General features: G+C 35.7%; 1 protein-coding gene across 6 annotated transcripts in view; it reads left to right on the plus strand.

The window, feature by feature from the left end:
• The window catches only part of LOC127965290 (striated muscle preferentially expressed protein kinase-like), a 73,757-nt gene that overhangs the window by 21,519 nt on the left and 31,395 nt on the right, over positions 1–20,843 (plus strand). For 2 of the 6 annotated variants that reach the window (XM_052566040.1, XM_052566041.1), the window contains exons 2-3: positions 13,005–13,091; positions 17,096–17,216. In XM_052566040.1, the coding sequence (XP_052422000.1) occupies positions 13,005–13,091; positions 17,096–17,216 (208 nt within the window). Of the gene's footprint in view, positions 1–3,029; positions 3,836–10,417; positions 10,486–12,704; positions 12,740–13,004; positions 13,092–17,095; positions 17,217–20,843 lie in introns of those variants that run through there. The other 4 variants (XM_052566042.1, XM_052566044.1, XM_052566043.1 and 1 more) reach the window with 4 other exon arrangements.

Genomic DNA, 20,843 nt, shown 5'->3' on the forward strand with positions numbered 1-20,843 from the left:
TCCTCCTAGAGCTGTGTCTGAGCCCTCTTCTAGTAACTAAATCTGAAACATTGGTATTCAGCATTATGATTCAATGTCTCCGCTAGTATTAGTAAGGTATGTGGCAGTTTTACAGGTGAAAACAACACTGATGCGTGTGACACCTGGTGGAATAGAGTTGATCCTTATAATTGTTCTTAAGACCGATCGATGGGATCCATGAAACAGGGAAAAGAGAGAGCTGTACTGCTCCCTCAGATATTGACCACTGTCTGTCAGAGAGAATGAGAGTGGGCTGAAGGGAGAGATAGAAGAAAGACACACACAAAATGTGTTTAGAATGAGACTAGGTCAATTGGCAGTCTAGTTTGTAACGCTGCTGTTCACATCATTGAACAAACACCTCAAATCTGAGAAAAACAGATTGAATCACAGACTCAACATGAAATGGACTTCTAACTAGGGATGCAGTGCACCAATTTTACAAATTCTATACTGATGATCTGATCATTACTTTGATTTTAAGATTCATTTTGTTAATGTTAGTTATTGCATTGAGTTTCATGTATTAGTTAATCCATAAGATATTAACTAACTATGAGCAACATTATTTTACAGCATATATTAATCTAGGTTTATGTTGGTTTATAAATATACTATTGTTCATTGTAATTCAATGTCCATTTATAATAGCATAAATGATCATTTAACCTGAAATGCATCCAATTTATTAGTATACACTACCAATCATAAAATCTCAATGTTAAAATAAGGAGAAATTAACATGCATAATTTAATATACAAGACATAGACAGATACAGATAAATGAAATCTCATATTGAGCATCACATATTCTGACCCATTTACTTTTGTTATCTGATGTATTCCTGAGTGAAATTGGATATTTAATGAGGAAAACATGTACGACTGGACTTTTATACATCAGGAATTGATTTTATCATAAAAAGAGGGTGTTAGAAACGGGAATCAAAATGAGAAGGATTTGTGATATCAGATGAAAATGAGTGTTGTTTGAGGCAAGGCATGTTTGGGTAGAGATTACAAGACAAATATGTGGAATTATGTGCAGCAATCCTGATAAGGAATGTGCCTTGAGAATATAAATAAGATTTTGGCTTCAAATGATCTGTGATTAAATGGAAGAATAATATTTTTTAGTGACCGACCGACTAAACTAACATTAAACATTGGTTGTAAACCAATTAAGCTGTTATATGTGCATTATAAATATACTGTATATCTAGATGATGTGCTTTTGTGCACCAGATACCCTTTTCAGTGTAATATTATGCATGCTGGCTTAACATGCAATACATTAGAGCAAAAGGACGCAGGTGTGGACAACACTACAGGAATGAAGGAAAACAACCGTCCACCTGGGTTATTATGAACATGAGCAGAGACAGCTAATGAGAATGAATAAGGGAATGTGTCAGGTGTCTGGCTCTCTCAAAACACCCTTGATGCTCTGTCTCAGCAGGCGTCAGCCTCTATAATGAGAGCAGTTCGGCTATGAAAAATGGCAATCCATTTCAGTGGCCAAGTCACGTAGACCACAGTCTGTTTCCCAATGTTTTTTTCAAGTGTGATTTTGTTGTATGACATCCATTTGCTGCTGTAACGGTACAGATCATGTGCTCTCGTCAAATAAAAGAGCTTGAAATCAATGTGTCTCTCTCAGACCCCCTTGCTAACATAGCAGGTGTGTGATTGTATAATTCATGAGTTCATTATGCAAAGCTGCACATGATTGCCTCAGTCTTCTCATTAAAGATATTTGATATCTGTCCAAGGGATCTAAATTCTAATAAACCTTTTAATAAACCTAAATGCATTAATTAGTTTAAACTATTGGAGAAGGAAATGAGAGGAATGAGTAGATGGGTTAGGGCTCTGCTGCATGATGATATACACTCTTAAAAATAAAGGTGCTTAAAAGGTTCTTCACAGCAGTGCCATAGAAGAACCATTTTTGGTTCTCTTTCTTACCTTTTTATAATCTGAAGAACCTTATTTCATCACAAAGATGGTTCTTCAGATGTAAAAGGCTCTTTATGGGACCATTTAGACAAAAATGTGGTTCTATGGCATAGTCTAGCACCTTTATTTTTTAGAGTGTACTATGCACCAGTATAAACGTGTGCTCATGTATCATTTATACCTTGGTCGATATTTTCCTGAAGCTGTCAGATGGGAAGGACTGCTTTACAATGTTTACAGGTCATAGCCATGTGGAAATATGGAGTAATGTCAAGCATGACGTTCCCCAAACAAGTCGAGATAAGGATTGAATTGCTGTGTAAGGTGCTTTAAGTTTCTAGTTCTTTATTAATTGATTTAAATAGATAAGTGGAAGAGACTAACAAGAAAAAGAAATGCTTTGGGGTTCCAGGTGGGAAGGATTCAATTGGTGAACCATATTGTTTATGAGAGGGTAAGTTATCAACAAGACTGAAATTGCTTAAAGTGTGGTCAAGTTACTGAAATTTCAAGGGCAATCTGTTTTTTCTCAACAACACCATAGCAATGTATTAAGCACAGCTCTCACGGTGGTGACGTTCTGTTGGTAAAATCTGAAGTCTTTCACCGTCATGACAAAATTCTCAATCATGTCGATTTGTTTTGAAATTACTGGATTTTGTCTGCGAAAATTTGCAGAGCATGACCACTCCTTTAGCCTGGAGAAGATACCGAGTTTACATCGGTAACTGCTTCTAAGCAACAATTCAATTGACTTTTTTTGATATAATCACAAATTTGTATTTACATACCAGGTCATTTTATTTAAAAATGAACAAATAAATAAAGCCTATATATTTTTTTTACGATTTTGTTCATACCACCCACCTGTACCTTGGGGTTTAAGAAGAGACAAAAATTATTTAAAGAATGTGCCGCTGGTGGGTTGCAAAAAGGCACCATAGACTGGAAGCTGCTCTGACGTCACATGCATTGATCCTGAATATAAAACGAAGGCAGTGGGTGAGGAGACTCCTGACTGGAGCTGCTGCTGGGCAGGAGAGACACGTTCAGCCTCGGTGCACAACACAACGAGAAAGTGTGGTGGAGAAAAGGGGAAAAAAGCAAAACGGGACATGATAACGGATTTGCCAACTGGCATCCCTGAGTGCAAGGCTCTATAGGACTGAATCATTCTATCTCTCTCACTCAATCTGTCCATATTTCCTTTCCTCTCTCTTTTTGTCTTTCTCCCCTCCCTTCCCCCGAAACGGTGCAGGGTAGTGGTTTCTCTCCCTTTCTCGCTCTTGCTCGCTCTCTCTCTGCTTACCTCTCCACACACACAGTCCTTCGCTTGCTGCTGCTGGTTGAGTTTATTATTCTGCGCTCTTATTGGTCAACTCTCGATCGAGGGTTTAGAGCCAGCTCTGATTTTTTTTGCCTCTGGGAATCTTCAAGCACTGAGGAGGTGCCGTCTGCTAGGATCTTTTTTCTCAAACGGTTTTTGTTCTGGTGTTAGTTTGAGCAGCTGCCTAAATTAAAAGAACATCATCTGCAGCAGAACAACTTTGTAATACAGGACTGAGTTTTTAGGGAGTATGCTCAGAAAAATCAAGTTGTTGAGAGAGAAGTTTTGCTCTCAGAGAAATTACAGCAGGTGAATTGCCAATCTGCCGGGTACGTTTCCTCTCTCAAGTGGCTTTTTCAGCAGTCCAAGCTGGATTCAGATCATGCTACCGATACGATCAGGTCACAACCGGGTCTGACCGTGAATCCCCAGCTCCCAGAAAACGTCACTCCCACCTCGGTTAAACGCAACAAAAAACCAGGATTACTCCAAGCCATGAAGAAAATCTGGTCCAAGAAACGCTTTCAGGTGAGTCCTTGCATGCCTTATTATTCTTACTTTGCATGCTGACTCATAACTGACTGGGAGTTTGAGTTTGACCCATATGTGTGGGTTTTTGTCATTCAGTGAGTTCTGTCTGAGGGAGGCTTGACCCAGTTCCCTCCTTTAGGGCTGTTAGCACTCATTCCCACTCCAGCGCCCCACCCTTTTCTTGTAAACAAACGGCACCCATCTGGCTAATTGCATGAGGATGATTACAGATGAATAGGTGAATGTCCATGGCTCATTAAACCCCATCTTATTCTGATGCATTCTGGGATTCAACAGAGACAAAGGTGGCAGCCCCTTGAGTGCTTTGCTGTCACCTCTTAAGTGGTCCTTCTCGAGGAATATGAAATCCAACATTGTTTATCACAGCAAAGTTTCATTTTGAAATCCTGTATTGGATATGGGACTCGTATTGTTAGATTTTGCACCACTATACAGAAGACATATGGCAAGTCAGCATGTAGGTTGTTTTCTTGTCCAAGTGCAATAAAACAGAAATGCTTGTAGCAGCAACCTATTTTTCCCTGATGCATATTTCTAGGGATCTCTAGGATCATAAACTTGACGACCTCACGCTTTAGTGCATTAAGAGGAAGATTTTTTACACCATGACCATCAGCTAAAATGATTATATTTGTAGTCTTTTTTTCACTACATTTAATACATACTGCAACCAAACAGCTTCACATCAGCAGGCTGTTATTGCACTCCAAAACAAGATATCTGTTGAAACTCCACTGCCAAGACATTGCTGTGTGGTTGCTAAGGTGTTTTCAGTGGGTTGCTAGGTGGATATTTACTGGTTCAAGACAAAAAAGTTGCTAGATAATTTGGTTCAAACTCACATTGTTCCAAAATCTGACACATACATTTATTATTATATAGTCTCTTTATTTTAATTTTCTTGAAACAACACACACAATGTCACAAACATAGCCACTATACAGGAAAAATATGACATCAAGCACCCTTATCTGTACATAATTTTGGAGCCAAGAACATTAAAGCTTTATATCAGAACCCCCCTCCCCCCCTCCAAAAAAAAAAAAAAAAAAAAGTCAGGAATGTTGTATAAGAAACATAGTGTTAATATACAATCTTTTATCCTGATGGACGTCAACAATGGATATTCAAATAGTGTACATTCAGGCAGTTTGATTAAAAGACATGTAGTCCAAAATCTTATTGGTTTCTAGATATTGATGAAAATTCATAATTTATCTGTTAATATCTTCCAAATGTAACATATTTCCCAGTTCCCTTGCCCACATCTCAAAAGCAGGGACATAATCTGCTTTCCACATCTGTAAGATCAGTTTTTTTGCAAGTAACATGCAGCGTGAAATGACTTGTTTGATGTTTACTACAAAAGGGATTTTCTGCCCCTAAAAGTACAATACAGAAAGAAATGTAAATATTCATTTCCAAAATGGCTGAATTTTATTACATGACCATAAAGAATTAAACAGGTTGCCTGTTTTACACTTACAGAGTGGAGAAATCGTGGGATAAAATTTAAGATGTTTTAATGCAGGATAATGAAGCCTATGAATGACCTTGAACTAATTCAAATCATGTCTAGCATTTACAGAACATGTGTACATATGTACATTTCTCAAGCACTCATCCCACGTTTTTTTGAATATTAAAACCCGTTTCCTCTTCCCAATCATGTTTTATTTTGTGAGTGTTATTGTCCACCTTTTCTACCAATAAGCTGTAAAAATTTGACACATTACCACTTGCTAAAAAGAAGATATTTTATGCTTTATGCATACAGTAAAAGTCAAAGGGGGCAAATGTTCTTTTATTTTTGTATTCTGTAGAAAAAGAAATGCATACTGATTTAGAACAACATTAGGGTGTGTAGATGATAAAATCTTTGGTCAAATTGTCCCTTTAAATGGCAAATTGTATTATTATGGCTTGGCAAACCCCACTAATGACACTAATGATGGTGGGGTCAAAATGCAAACCACCCCCTCCCTGATGCTTTGCCATTGGTTTTAAATGCTTGAAAGTGTCCATCTTTTGACAATATGTCATTGTGACATTTTACAGGTGAGAGCAGGACAAACTCTTACAGTACCCCTCTTCCTCTCAGGTTGAATCCTTGTGAAGATGAAAGGAAAAGTGGGTGTGAAGGAGAGGAGAGGGGGATGGGTGAAAGAAAAAGATAATTGGATCTTAGTCGGCAGACGGAGACAGGTGGGTGGATGGGGCAGAGGTTTAGTTTAGAGACCAGACGGATACCGAACAGGTGGCTGAGTCATAGTTTCAGATGTAGGTTAAATGGTAGTTTTATTTTCTATGCTGTCATGTGAATAATATGTAATTATTTCATCCCTATATTTGATGTGCTTTAAGGAGGGATCGCTTTGCTGCTACTAAAGATAACTAGATTCACATATACTTACTGATATACCAGCGCTTGCAAGGCAGCAAAAGAAGATAGTAGATTTTGGTTTTTGTAAATGAGACCACATCAGTGCTGTTGTTATCACCCTCAGCACACATCTTGTTTGCTGTTAGCTGTGTCCAAAACCTGAAAAGTCTTGTTTTGCAGCCAGTATTCTGCAGTATGAAGAGGTGTCTCAAAACAGTCTTTGCATAATCTTGTTTACCAAGAGTTTATTTCATAGAATCATAGATGGCTCCTTTACCACCTGGGATCTCACAATCCTATGTATGTTTGCTTGGTGGAAAGAATAAAAAATGGTGTCTGATGGTGTAAAGAATGCTAATTTATCAACATATGATTCAAGTTCTACTGGGAAATAAACACTTTAGGCACTTCAGTATTGGCTTGGATTTCTCTAAAGCCCATTTTTAATTTGTTCTAGCCCATTAAACATGACATTATGGTTTGAAAGCCTGTCTGAAATCAGTTTCCTTAAAAGGTGCCTTCATACAAAAATGCTGTCTGTAAATTAACTGATTGACTGGAGAGAGAGCAAGGCATGTGGATTTGGTTTCAAATGCAGCCATCATCTTTGTGCAGTGTCTATAAATTATTAAATATATGCAAGAAAGACAAGATTAATCATAATTTAGTATACACATGTGAGAAATAAGACCAATTGCAGAGTTATTTTCCTGAACACTCTTTAATCTTGAAAATCAAGTCTTAAATTATATTTGAAAGTGAAAAGTCTGAACAGCAAGGCACAGTTAATCTCAAATTTCTTAAAGAGCTCTCTTGAAATGCACTGCACAATATAAAACATACAGTGGAAGAAAAAGTGTGCTATACTTCAATATTAAATACTACCTTAAAACTTAAATTAAGGTACAAATGTGTCCCATTGATGGTGCTGCTCCAGTGAGAAATAAAGGTACCGTTTTTCTGACCTTGTGAACTGCAACCAGTTTACCATCAATGTTAATCAGATTAACATTAAACGTTTAGAACGAACCTTTAGCCAGCATGATGTTTGAGTAATATCATTATAGTGGCCATATAACAGTGTAGAGGGGCCCGTGAATTACGTGAGCTCCCACTGTTTTCTCTAAACCTGCCCTGCTGACTCACAAGCATTAGGGAATGCAATGGGTAGCTGAGAGAGATGTGTTCCTTAAGGTGTGAAGTGATTCACATGCTGCATTGGCAGGAGTAATGAAAAGTTAGACCGGGTGAGATTGAAATAGCCCACTCTCTCAGGGCTGAAAGAGTGGAGTTAGAGCAGAAGGCAGATACCATAACCCAGATTAAATAGTGCCTGGCAGCATTCATCAGACTTCAATCTGAGCCTAACCTGTCAACATATAAATTACCTGGTGACCAAGAAGGTAAAAATGATGCATCTGAACGTCCAGAGCTGTTGCCTTGAGTTGCTTGATTCATCCAGTATGAACGCCTGTGGTGTGGGCTGGCAAGAAAAATAATTGGAGCTCTCCAAGGTGCTGACCAACGCGGCTCAGAAGTTTTTGTCTGAAGATTTAGAGTGGCTAGAAAAAGACAACAAAAGCAGCTTTGTTTCATTCGGGTGATGTTGTTTTTGTGCCAACTAATGACTGCATCATATTTTTAAAACATTTTATAGCCCTTTTCTGAAACAATTGAGATCATTTCTACTTTAAAAAGAGTTTGTCATTAGCATATTGCTAAGCTAATGATACACACAAATACTAGGTAAATATTAAGTTTTAATGGATTTAAGTATTTTAGTATGAATATTATTCACTATTGAATAAAAATTTTAACAATAAAAATTTTTCATCAATATTTTTTATTATTAAATTGAGCTTATTTTAATGCATTTTGTGATAGATTTAACTGTTGTGGTCAAAATTGTTCTGTTCTGAATTAAATGTTAATGTTATTTATTGTTTTAATTGATCTTGTAATGCATTTGAATTGTTAAGGCATTGTAATTCCCTTCATAATAAAGTATGCATGCAATTTTGGCCAAATTTTTTTATCTTAGAAACCAGGATCATTATGGGATATCTAGAACACCCTAACAACCATCCAGAAGACCCCAGCAACCACTTAAATCACTAAAATATTTCAGATCTTACTAATCACATGCACTGGGGGAAGAACACTACATTACATGTACAATCACAATTTCTTTAGAAAATGTACAAATTTAGCACTAAAAATATAATCATGCTAATTAGCAATATTTTGTTTACCAACTATGTATATTCTAAACATGTTAGAGATATGGATATTCAGTTTCATTTTATCTTTGCAACCATATAACTATGGACAAAGGACTCAGATTAGACTATCATACAAAATAATTAGCTGTCTTTTTGTTTTGTTTTTTGTAGCCGTTCTTGATGTTGTCATACAACGTAGACATTGAATGTCAAACGACGAGAGCTTGTGTCCTTGTTTACTTCTGATTGACCCAGTAAGAAGAGCGTCGCTCAGCTCTTCACAGCACAGATGGTTGGCTGAAGATCCTCCCTCGGTGGCCTGCACTCAATCAAAGGAGCGAGTGTGCATTTGGCAGGTCATTTTGGATAAGTGTCAGTTTGGAAAATGTAATTGAAGCTTGAAGGGCCCTCTGTTACTAGCAGCTTTCAGATTTATCATGGGACGAGGAACCAAAGCTCAAAAATAATATCAACCTCCCAAGTCTGCTCTTGGTTAATTTACCATTTAAAGATTGGGGAATCGATTGTTATTTGGATTCATTGATTTTGTTGTGATTAATGGTGTTTGCAAAAGCAAGCATCCCTATTATTATTGATCATATAGGGATAACAGTTTAGCATAAATGGTTTTATGGTGAATTTTTAGTTTTCAAAGTGATTGGACACACAATATTTGTCTAGTGGAAATTAAGTGGGAGGGAATTTTTTTTTTTTTCAATTTAGTTTTTGTTCAAATAATTATTACTTGTGTAAGGCATATACTAATGTTACATAAAGTGGGAAATGTACATTTTATTTAACACAGTTTCAGTTTCTTTATGTGTTGACTGATCATATTATGCATTTGTGGTGGCTGTGTTGTTGGTTTTGACTAAATAAGGCAATAGAAGAAATCATATCTTTTGCATAATGCATTGCACTTGTGTGGTGAAGTGGAACTAGTCTTTTTGTCCATTAAGATGCCAAACATGGAGGCTAATGACAAATTTACCAGCATCACATGCACATGAATCCTCCTTCGCCTATGAATTATTCAGATGTTTTAATGTTTTCTATACAGCAAGCAGAAAGAGCCATGCTTAAGCAAATTAATTTAAATGGCTGACTTGTAATTCCTCTAAAAGTTCATCCACTTTTATTTGCCTTTCCCCTTCACCAGCCCTGCAAACCTCCAGGCACAAGTCTCTGAAACGGATGGCCGCCGTCCTTAGCTAATGCAGTTAGGGAGCAGATTCACAGAAGAAGGGTTTGAAATTACTGGTGCCTCAGCCATTAGGGTTTCATTTCTCGCTGTAACTAATGGATTGGGAGTGACTGACAGCCGCTGCTATATGCATCCTCGCTGTTGCTTCGGTTTACATTCATCCATTGTGAAAATTGCACACAGGTGGAAAGGAAGCTATACTGGGAAGCTGAGAATCGCATTTCCCACTGAACAAGATGAATTTGTTTAGAAATGGACAAAGGAATTACATGCCTTACAGTATGTTGCTTGAGAACCGGGAATAACATCTTGTAACAGAATAAGATCAACCATTCTGTAGTCCATTTAAGCTGTACTGGAAGCTTTCATACTTGTCATTTAGCAGATGCATTTAATCTAAGGTGACATGCGGGTACACCAACGCAGGGATTGGCAAAAGAAGCTAGCTCAATTTTTTTAGCCTCTCAGTCAACAAATGCCCTACATAAGATTTAAAATCTAGGTTAGCAGAGCAGAGACGGACATGTTTTTTTTTTTTTTTAGTTTTGAAGACCGACAAGTGGCACAAGCGGTAGCCATCGCTTCATCTCTCTTCTCATTTCAAAGTGCTCTTGTTAATCTGCTTTGGGGAGATCTGCTGATCTACTGTTTGTAATGCTTGTTTGTCTTGCTCATTTGAAGTCATAATCATACATTTTGTAGCATTCTCTGCAACTAATAACATACCTCTTCTCTCTTTCTCTTTCCAGAAAACCGGACATTCTAACCGAACTTTTGGGCGGTTCACTCATGGTGTGTTTGGCTTTATAGATAACAGGTTATTACAAGAGAGATTTTACGATAACTCTTCAGTCTGTCAGTCATCGAATGTCTAGTCTTTGTTTAAAATCGAGGATGCTTTGATTTTTTCCTTTGCAATTTGAAAGCGATTGATGCTAATCTTTCAATATCCGTCTGCTAGCAGTCATGGGGAAAATGGCAAATTGCAGAACTGAAGTCTGGAGAGTGAGTTTGAATCGAACTGGCGATTACAGGAAGTTAAACTGGAAATTGAATTGTAATGACACAAAGAGGAATTTACTGAATTTAAAGAATTTCAACCAGTGTTTAGTTGTATTTATATCATTTCAGAATATTTATTAATATTTTAAATCAGCTTTTATTTTTATATCTTCATTTTTCAAGTGAATTCAGTTGTAGTATTTATGTGCTTTATTAGTTAAATTTCTATTTAGCTTTACTTATATATTTAATTTTAGTTGTTTGTAGTACTTTTTTGTCATTTTTTCAATTTGAGTTTTAATTAGGAATAATAACACCGATTTCAACATAGGTAATGCATTCTGGGATGCATTATGTTCATTTATTAAATATATATATTTTTTTATGGAGATATTTTTTTTAATCTTTCCTCCCCCAGTAACATAAAGTGAACTGAACACGACTTTGGAAACTTAAAATATGAATTGCATTTTTTCATCATGTTTTTTACCTCAATTCAAAATCACTTTTGCTAATTTTATGTTGTTTACGTTTGGTTTTCTGTTTTTAGTTGGCTCCTTGATATCTCGTCCAGACTTCTTGTTTCAGAATGAAATATGTAAACAGCCAACACAAGACAGAAAACTCTGCTCGTCTATAATTATATTCAGCTGTGCCATACGCAACTTGCCAACTTCCAAAATGTGTTTCGAACTTTGAAGTATCACACAAATGTGTCAAAACAAGGTCTAAGCCTCTGTAGCATCTGGAGATTGATGATAAATCATTAAGATTTAGGATTTCCATCATTTGATATTATTCCGAGGGAAGCCCAAAATGTCATCTAATATCCCTCTGAGTATGTTATTGTTATCAATCTCTAAATCAAGGCCCTCCATAACCTCATCAGAGACACCTAGAGGGCCTACATCAGATGAAGTGTTCAGTTCAGACAAATATGATCTAAATTGTATGCCCTAAATTGTGTATAAAGTACCTCCGCTGCTGCACTGCTCCCATTACCTCTGAGAAGCGTTTATTATAAATGACTGCTAATGGGGATATCATTCATATTCATGTCTGATAATTATAAAATAATTTAGCCTGTTATATCAATCTGCATACTCTGAAATACATCTCCTTAATGCAGAATCTATGCAATGCATCCTCAGTTTTAAGTGCTGACTGTGCATCTTTCTTATGAATTGTTAGTGTTGTTGAATTGTGTTGCTATTGTATTGTAATTTGTAATAAACCATTGTGCTTTTGATTATTATTTCCTCTATTCTTGAAGATGTCAGTCAGTGTTGTGTCTGTGTGCTTGGGTTTGAGAAGTCATGCTAGACAGATTTTCTGGAATTGTCTGTCTGCTCGATCCGATAAAGAGGAGCCAAACAATGAATCAGTTCACTTTATGTACAAAGGCACAATAATCTCAGCATCAATAATGCAAAAAGCTTAGCAGTGCTTAGCACTGAAGCAATTTATACGAACTGCTGACACTTTTGCACTGATGTGATGAGATTTTAGATGTGGATCCCTATAAAAGCTCTTTAAATTGAAACTATGCCTTAAATAATTAATTAGACAGGCAGAATTAATGTGGATTACTCTTTTTATTAAATACTCCATTGAAGATTTTCATTCACAGGAATTCATATTAGTTCCTTTTTATTATATACGAACCTCATGGATTAAAATGTTGTTTCTGATAATCATTAATAGTTAGAAATACACAGTAGATTATTTATGGCAGTACCATCTGGGTAACTAAATTAGCTTCGATCTCATTTAAAAAGGATGATAATTTCTTTCAAATTTAGCAATATATTATACATGAATGATTGAATTATTGCCCAAGAAATATTAATCTAAACAAAGCAAAAGCAGATGGCAGTGATGTTGTGTACCAAGGACTAGTCAACCAAGACCAGTAAACTGTGAAAATGTGTCCATTCAGCAGTTTGTTGCAGTGTTATCTATTTTCTGGGATGGGATTCGTCTCTATAGTAACGGTGATGTCTTGTCTGCTTCTCTCCTCTGCCACTATGGAAGCGAAGTTTTCCGCTCCTGTCGGAAGCAAAGTTATGGTAATGTTTGTTTTCATCTATGGGCTCACTGTAGTGGTTCATCCTCTCTTTCCCCATCAAGCTCCCATTTCAAACACCATTTCTATTTATTCATTTTACCTCTCACTATGTGGCAACCCAAATCCTGCTTTGTGATACACTTTTCCTCAAGAAAGTAAAAACTGTTTACTCAAAGTCATAGTATGGTTTTATTTTCTTAGTTTGATATCTGCTATCATCACAGTTGTTGTTTTTTTGTACTTAATGTCTTATTTCTTTGTGTTAGACTCTGAGACTACAGAAGACGAAGCCGCTGAGCCACAAATACCCCTGGAAGCTAAAGAAGGAGCCAGAGGTTTTCAGGATGAGGCAGGTAAATGACACTTAAAATGAAAATGAACGGTCCTATGTCTTAAAATGTTTTTTATAGTAGAGCTTGTTAATATTAACATTATAACAGAGACATAACCATTTAAAAAGTTTGGAGTCAATGTGATTTTTTTCTTTTATATAGTAATTAATACTTCTATTTAAAAATTATATATATATATATATATATATATATATATATATATATATATATATATATATATATATATATATATACTGTACATACAGTATGTTTGAACTTTCTATTCATCAAAGAATCCTGAAAAAAAAACACAACGCTTACCACTACACAGTATTAAGGACGACTGTTTCTAACATTGATAATAAGAAGAAATGTTTCTTATGCAACATATTAGCATAATAGAATGAAAAATAAACTAAAATAAATTGTTTTACATTTTATATATATATATATATATATATATATATATATATATATATATATATATATATATATATATATATATATATATATATATTTATTTATTTATTTATTTATTTATTTATTTATTTAACTTTATTAATGTTTTTACAAATAAATGCAACCTTGGTGAGCATCTTCTTTCAAAAAGATTATAAATTACAAACCCTAAATGGATATGGTAGATATGGTATGATATGAATGGTAGTTTATTTATAAACCCATCAGCCATTACAGGAATAGTTTCCCCCAATAGAATGAAAATGCTGTCAAACAGAATCAGAAAAACCTTACTGGCCAAGTGTGCTCACACACACAAGGTTTTTTCTGGTTTACAGGAACACTGAGCACTTAAGTATATTAAATACAAGATACATTGCAAGAATAAACATCTTGACTGAGTAAACAGAAACATTAACAGGTGTGTGCACTGCGCAGTGTGTTTCAACTGTGTAAATATATATAATGTAATGCCTTTTTTATGCATAATGCCCAATGTAATATATTAGTAAAAGTAATGGCCCATACAGTTGTGGTTGTTAACAGTTATAGCTGGATATAGGAACCTCTTATTCCTGAATGTTCTGGTGCCCAGTGGTCTGTACTGAAGTACAAAAGCATCATGTCCTGGGTGTGTGGGTTTTATTGTTTCGTTTTCTTGCCCTTTTCCTCTCTCTGGAGGTGTATAGGTTCTGAAAGGAGGGCTGGGTGCGGACATTAGTGGTCAACCGATATATCGCCAAGGCCAATATATCGGCCGATATTTTTCTCTGTTTATTACTTCTTCAAAAACAGCATTAGAAAAAAAAGTAAATATCTCTTACAACTTATTTGCTATATTGTGAGTTTGCAGTAGCGTTATGGTGTTTTCTGATTTGTTCAGCCTTCATGATTATCTTGCCCTCCACTGAAGCTCTGAAATCTCATTTGCATTTGCATTCAGATTTAAAAATGGCACACTGACCAAACAGAACATTGTTTCTCATCTGTGAACATGACCTTTTCAGTGAATAATGAGCTACATTTCAGTCTGATCCTCACACAAAGCTATCGCATTGCTTACAAAGACTTGTTATCTAATGCATGAGTCAAATGGACTATTTTTATAGTTCCTTTGTGGTTTTTGTTTATTTTGTTTATTTTAGAGTTTAACATGGTTGGTCACAATTAGCTGTCATTTTAAGGAATTGCATACAGTATAGGGGTTTGGAAAGACATTGGGAATAAATAATGACAATCTTAATGTTTCATGTTAATAAAAAAAATGTATTGATGAAATCAATCAATTAATATTACTGAAAAACCCACGTTCGTTGACATTAAAGTGACTTAAATCACACATTCTGTTTATTTTGGAAGCGTTCACACAACGGTTCCCTCAGATAAATCACACATTATGCAAAATCTCTAAGCATGTCTTATCACAGATCTGATAAGACAGGTGCTCAGAGGAGTATAAATAAAGAGGTAACAACAAACAGAAACTCTCAAAATACACCTTTGACCATTAGAATTAAACAGGCAGGCATTATAAAATGTATTTGCATGTTTATTCATATAAATTAAATAATACTTAAATCATCTTGTTCAAATACACAGGTTATGTATAGTGCATTTTTGTGCATTTTATTGTCTTTCCAAATGCATGAAAATGTGCTTGAACCATGCTTTAAGAATGAAAATCTATGAATAATACGTTGCATCATGTATCACGTTGCATGCATTTTATGTGATTTAAGGTCTTCCACACAGCAGTTCTTGGTTGGAGCCTGGATGTGAGCATGTGTGTTTTTAAAATGTTTGTGTCTTAAAAAAAAAATTCTTGATTATATTCATGAATATAGATTATCATTAAGAAGAAGAAAAGCATGGATGTGTTTACAAAGACTATTCTCTTGATTCTATTTAGTCCCTCTGTGAAATCTAGGCAATTGAACTCCCATTTGTCAGTATGTATCATGACAAAAGTCTTCCCATTATCCCCGTGGGGAACGTGGTTGCTAGTGTGTTTGAGACACTTACAGATTGGGTGAACAATATTTCCATTTCTTTCATCATCACGAGAGAGGAATAAAAAAATAGAAGCGAGGAATAGAGTGATATTTATTTGATGCCTGATTTCAGCTTAGGAATGAGAAGTGTGAGAACAGCATGGCCTGTATATAAATATCCATTTTGATCTCAGCATCTAACATTGAAATTCATTTATCTTGTGAACAATGCAGCCTTCGACAGAGATAGATTTTAGAAAAGTGCTCCACAAGCAATATAGCTTGAATTGCACTCTAAATTGCTTGTTTGTCATTAGCGCTGTTATGAATGATGTCTTCACAGCACATAGCGTACAGTTGTACAATCCAAAGCCTTTAGACAAAATGAAAGTCAACAATTTCACCAACAAAGAGATACTGGAGAAATAAACGTGTCAGGATTTGGTGGAGCATTTGATTTCTGTAGTGACATAAGTGATTGATTTGATCTGTTATGGTGGGCGTAGGGGGTGGGCGGAGGCACATTGTCATTGATTTTGATGGATGCTTCCTGACTGCAGTATAATCCATTCAAGGCATCAGCTGGGACTTTGCTTCAACACAGTTTGCAGCTGAATGGCATCACGTGGGCTTTATTCTTCACACCTCTGAATGCATGCTCCTGTAATCCACTTACATTATCCACTAGTACTAGGCATAACACACAGTATTTCATTCTTATAAGAATTTCAAGGGCTTATGTGTCAGTTTTGTTTTGCTTAATCTTTTTTTCTTTGTTTATCTAAGGTGCAAATAAAGTGTTGTTAACCAAAATGGTTATAATTAACCTTTTTTTTTGTTATAGTTAAACAGACAGTTTATTGCTACTGTACCTTTAAGACATTTATGTAAATGCCCTCTTCTTTGCATGTGAAATAAGAGCGGTTTGCTGTGTCTCAAGTTTAATATAGATTTAAAATATTCCATTAAGTGATTTTATTTATTTATTTATTTATTTATTTTGACATCAGAACTTTAAAATTAGACATTTTTCCAAAAATCTTGGTCTTTTTTTATGAAGCAAGTAGGGCTGTCATTATTAATGACATCCAAAGTGAAAGCTTGTGCTTACATAATATAAGTGTGTGTAACTGTGTATATTTATTTTGTATATGTAAATACACATACATGCATGTTTAAATGTAATTATATATACATATTAAATACACGCAAATAATGTATTATATATACAAAATACACACACATAATATGTATGCTTTTATTTTTTGACAGCCCTAGAAGTAAGTTTTTAGTTCCTAAAGTTTTTTTTGTATAATGAATGCTATTATTTCTAAAGATTAAGTAGCATTTTATTTCTCATTATATGACCCATTTAATTAATATTTTAAGATCTTAATAGGTGGTTTTTATGTTGAAAAAGAGAAATAGTAGTTAAGTCATTTCTGTTATTAGCTTCTTTTTTTTTTTTTGATAACGTGGATGAGTCATAACTTGTGAACGCTAGGACGTCGTCACGTCGAGCATCCTGCCTGAAATTTCAATCGCTCTATTTGTTCCCGTTTCGCTCTGCTGCAGGTGAGAGAATGATGGATGTTGCCCCAGATGCGAGCGATCGCTGGGCCGCCGGAGAGACCACAGTGTTGGAGAAAGAAGCTCTAGCCCTGGGATCAAGAGCTCCGGGGCCGCAGTCAGCCAGGCAAGCCAACAGCCGGGAGCCGACGGGCACCCAGATCAGGCACCTAGGGGTCGAGCCTCTGATTCGAGCATCACGCGCCAATCTATCCCGACCGGTTTGGGGGTCCGAGGAAAGTGTGTCTTTAGCTAGCGATTACTATGGTAGTACATTCAGTCTTTATAGAGGAAGGACTTTTTCTGTACCCCTGTAAGTAAACCTTCCCAAACTAAAATAAACCGCAATCAGCCACAGCCCACCATAAGCAAACCAAAACACAGATATATTAAAAGATCCTTCATTAAAAGATAAACAACCACAGCCCCCGTCAGAGTCACAAGAGACCCTTGCTCTAACATGGTGTCCCCTGTAAGTGCTAAGGACGGGAGGAGGCTGAGAACAAGAGCCAGGCTGTAATTCCTGCTCTGTCTCTCTCTGTATCTGAGACGTGTGTTGTGGTGGCCCCACGAGGCAGCTTACATCACCACAGGAATGACAGAAGATACAGTGAGTGGGCTCTCTGCGTTTGGATGAGGTTCAGCTCAGCCCACAGAGTGTAGATCTGTGTGAGCTGCCAAAAGCCTTACAGTTATACGTGACTCATTTGCAAGTGGCAGCGCAGCAAAAGTTGTCTTTTTTTGTAATATACATGTATTATTTCATTTTTGGAGAGCTGTATTGAAGTGACACTGAAGAACATTAGTTGATGCTCATATTAATTTCACATTGTCATAGATAGAACTTTTACATTATGTCAATCCAAGTGATTTGATTTCATGCTCAAGTGAACTTTTTTGCTGTGGTGATAATGTGGTGAGAGTCTAAAATTCACCATAAATATTCCTTAAAATATTCTAGATTTATTGATGAAAAAGTATATTTTGCGTTATTTTTATTATAAAACTATTTAACTTTTTCTTTGCTTTTTAGTGATAAAAAACACATAATTTGTTATTTCAGATGGGTCTCAGTGCTTGATGTGCGTCACAAAAACATCGAGACTATTCTCGTATTTTAATTTCGGTGGCTTAATGCAAGAAATGTTTCACGTTTTGGATAAAAAAAATAAAATAAAATAAAAAACCATTATAAGTCATTCTAGATATATTGAAAGTTGTTTGTTAAAAGAAGATGTGTTACTCGTGACAAGTTTTCTTATGTAGTTAGTTGTCTGTCTTGGATTTGAATCACATGTGTCTCTTAAAACATCATTCTTACAATTTGACTAAAACTGTATGTTGTGTTGTTAATGGTTGGATGAAAGCTGGATAGATATTTTTAGAAAAGAATAGTGGGCGATTGATTGTATCTTCTGTCATTCATTCCTCTGTAGCACTCTTCTTCATCCATGTTTGAGCCAGGGTCGACTGTCTCACTCTTGGAACCAAATATCCCTCAAACTCTCCCTCAAATTATAGTTTTTTAAACATATATCATAACCCAGATTTTCAAATTCCATCCCACTCTTTTTAGCATTGAACAGTCCCAGGCATTGGATACTTTCAAGCCTGCTGTTATCCATTAGTTTTTGTTTTCCATCCCCTTTGTTTGGTTCTGCTATTGATTTGCTTCTCATTTGTATCATGAATGTGTTGAACCAAGATCTATTGGTAATGACAGGCTGTTCCTGTTTGTGCCTACCACTAAGATATAACCTTAAAGAAAGTCATGGTTCTGTCTAAGAGAGGGCAGGTGCAGGGCACTGTCAGGTAATGACCTGGCCTTTAAAGCAGCCAACTTATAATCTGTCAGATCTGTGTCACATCATGTACAAACTGAGATGCTGAGAGCACAATGACCTTTTGTGCAGGTCAACATTTTTCGGGAGCTGCTGAAGGAATCTAAGAATAGATCCTCTCTGGAAGTGCTGCTGTAGGCCAAACTGTTGTATCTGAAGACAAAGCATTTAAACTCCAAAATAGTTTTTGCTGAGTAAGCTGAAGGTGATGCATCTTCTGTTGGCTGTATGCTCATTCTGTTTGTCACTAAAACATTACCATTTTACCATGCATCATAATAAAAGTAATAGTACATTAAAGTGTCACATATGCATATACATATAAAAAACTATAGAACAAGATTGAGAGGTTACTGAAACAACTATAGTCTGAATTTAGTTTAGAATAATACAGCACCTCCCTCACGCACCGTTATTGCCTTTTCATTTCTCATCGAGATTTATTTTTATTTAGTTCATACTTTCCTTTGACCCCCATTGTCCATATGCAAATTCTTTTAGTTTTCTACCCGCACAGCAGTTGATGCAAAATTTAGGCTGATCAAAAGTTTGCATTAAAAACATGCTTGCATCACATTTTTGTGTTAGGTATCATCGACCCCTTCGGTTTCCCCCTGGTTTTTTGTGCATGCTGATTTTGGTGAACTGCACAGCATGAAACCTTGCATGCATGCACATGATGCCTTGACTCGCAAGGGTAGGAGGGCATAGATCTTGTAAGCAATCTTGAAGATGTGTGTTATCCACACAGATTAAAGCTCTGTACAAAAAATTAATAAAATGTTATGTCTTTTACATTTTCCCAAAGTTCAGTATCAGTGTTTCAATGGTAATGATCTCAAATAAAGTGCAATCTAAAACACTTAAATGTGTTGAGTATTATTCCCTCAAGTAAAACCAAAAAGTACAACACTGTAAATTTATTTTTAATTTATTTATCTTGAATAAGTAGCAAACTGTCCGCTATTGCCAGTTGGTTATTGTCATACTTTACTAACATCACACATTGCTAAGGAACATCCCTCTGTTTTAACCAGATTTGTGCTTTGTTTTTGCATGATTTTGATGCTGCATGGGAGATGTTCACTTATTATAGTGCACTGGATGTTGAATACAAGAATACGTTTGTCAAAGCCAGTTGGGAAGGAAGCTACACTGGTTGGATTTACAGTACTTTTAGCTCTATCAGCTATTCAAGGTTAGTGCAGTTTGGTCTGTGCTGTGTAAACAAGAAAGATGTTTCAATTTTACTGCTCTCCAGACATTTTCTAGTGCACAGCCATTTTGAATAAGACCCCTTTTAGCAGTGTTCTTGATGACTCAACATTTAATAGTTATGTGCCTGCACTAATCCTTGTTTCACTTTTTCCTTCCTGACATTGGCAAATGACACTTGACTTATTCCTGTAAATATCCAGTGATGTGTGGTGGTCTAGCCCAGTGATTTTGGAAGGTATAGGCTAGTAGGCACAATTTAATCTGACATGTGCTATTATTACATTAATTTTGAGCATTCAGTTGTGTTGCAAACTATATGACAAATAAATCACAATTTGTTTTAAGACAGAATTCAGAATTCTTAGCATTATAGACATTTGTGCTCTTGACTGTCACTCCAAGATTAATGGAATACGTATTATTCATGCTCTGAACATCCCCTCGCATTATTTTTATATTCAAATTTGTCAACCATAACTAATTAGAAAATACAGTTAACAGAAGCTCATTATCATTTTTTATTTTCTTTATTTACCTCTCCTGAAATTTCAAAGTTGGGAAGGTTCACATCACTCTTTCCTCAAGTATATATATATATATATATATATATATATATATATATATATATATATAAATCTAATTATTTAGCTCAAATTAAGACATTAACAGAAGTAGATTTGAAGTAACTTTCACAC

The sequence above is a fragment of the Carassius gibelio genome, chromosome B9, assembly GCF_023724105.1.
Source record: "Carassius gibelio isolate Cgi1373 ecotype wild population from Czech Republic chromosome B9, carGib1.2-hapl.c, whole genome shotgun sequence".
In the NCBI taxonomy this organism is placed as follows: Eukaryota; Metazoa; Chordata; class Actinopteri; order Cypriniformes; family Cyprinidae; genus Carassius; species Carassius gibelio.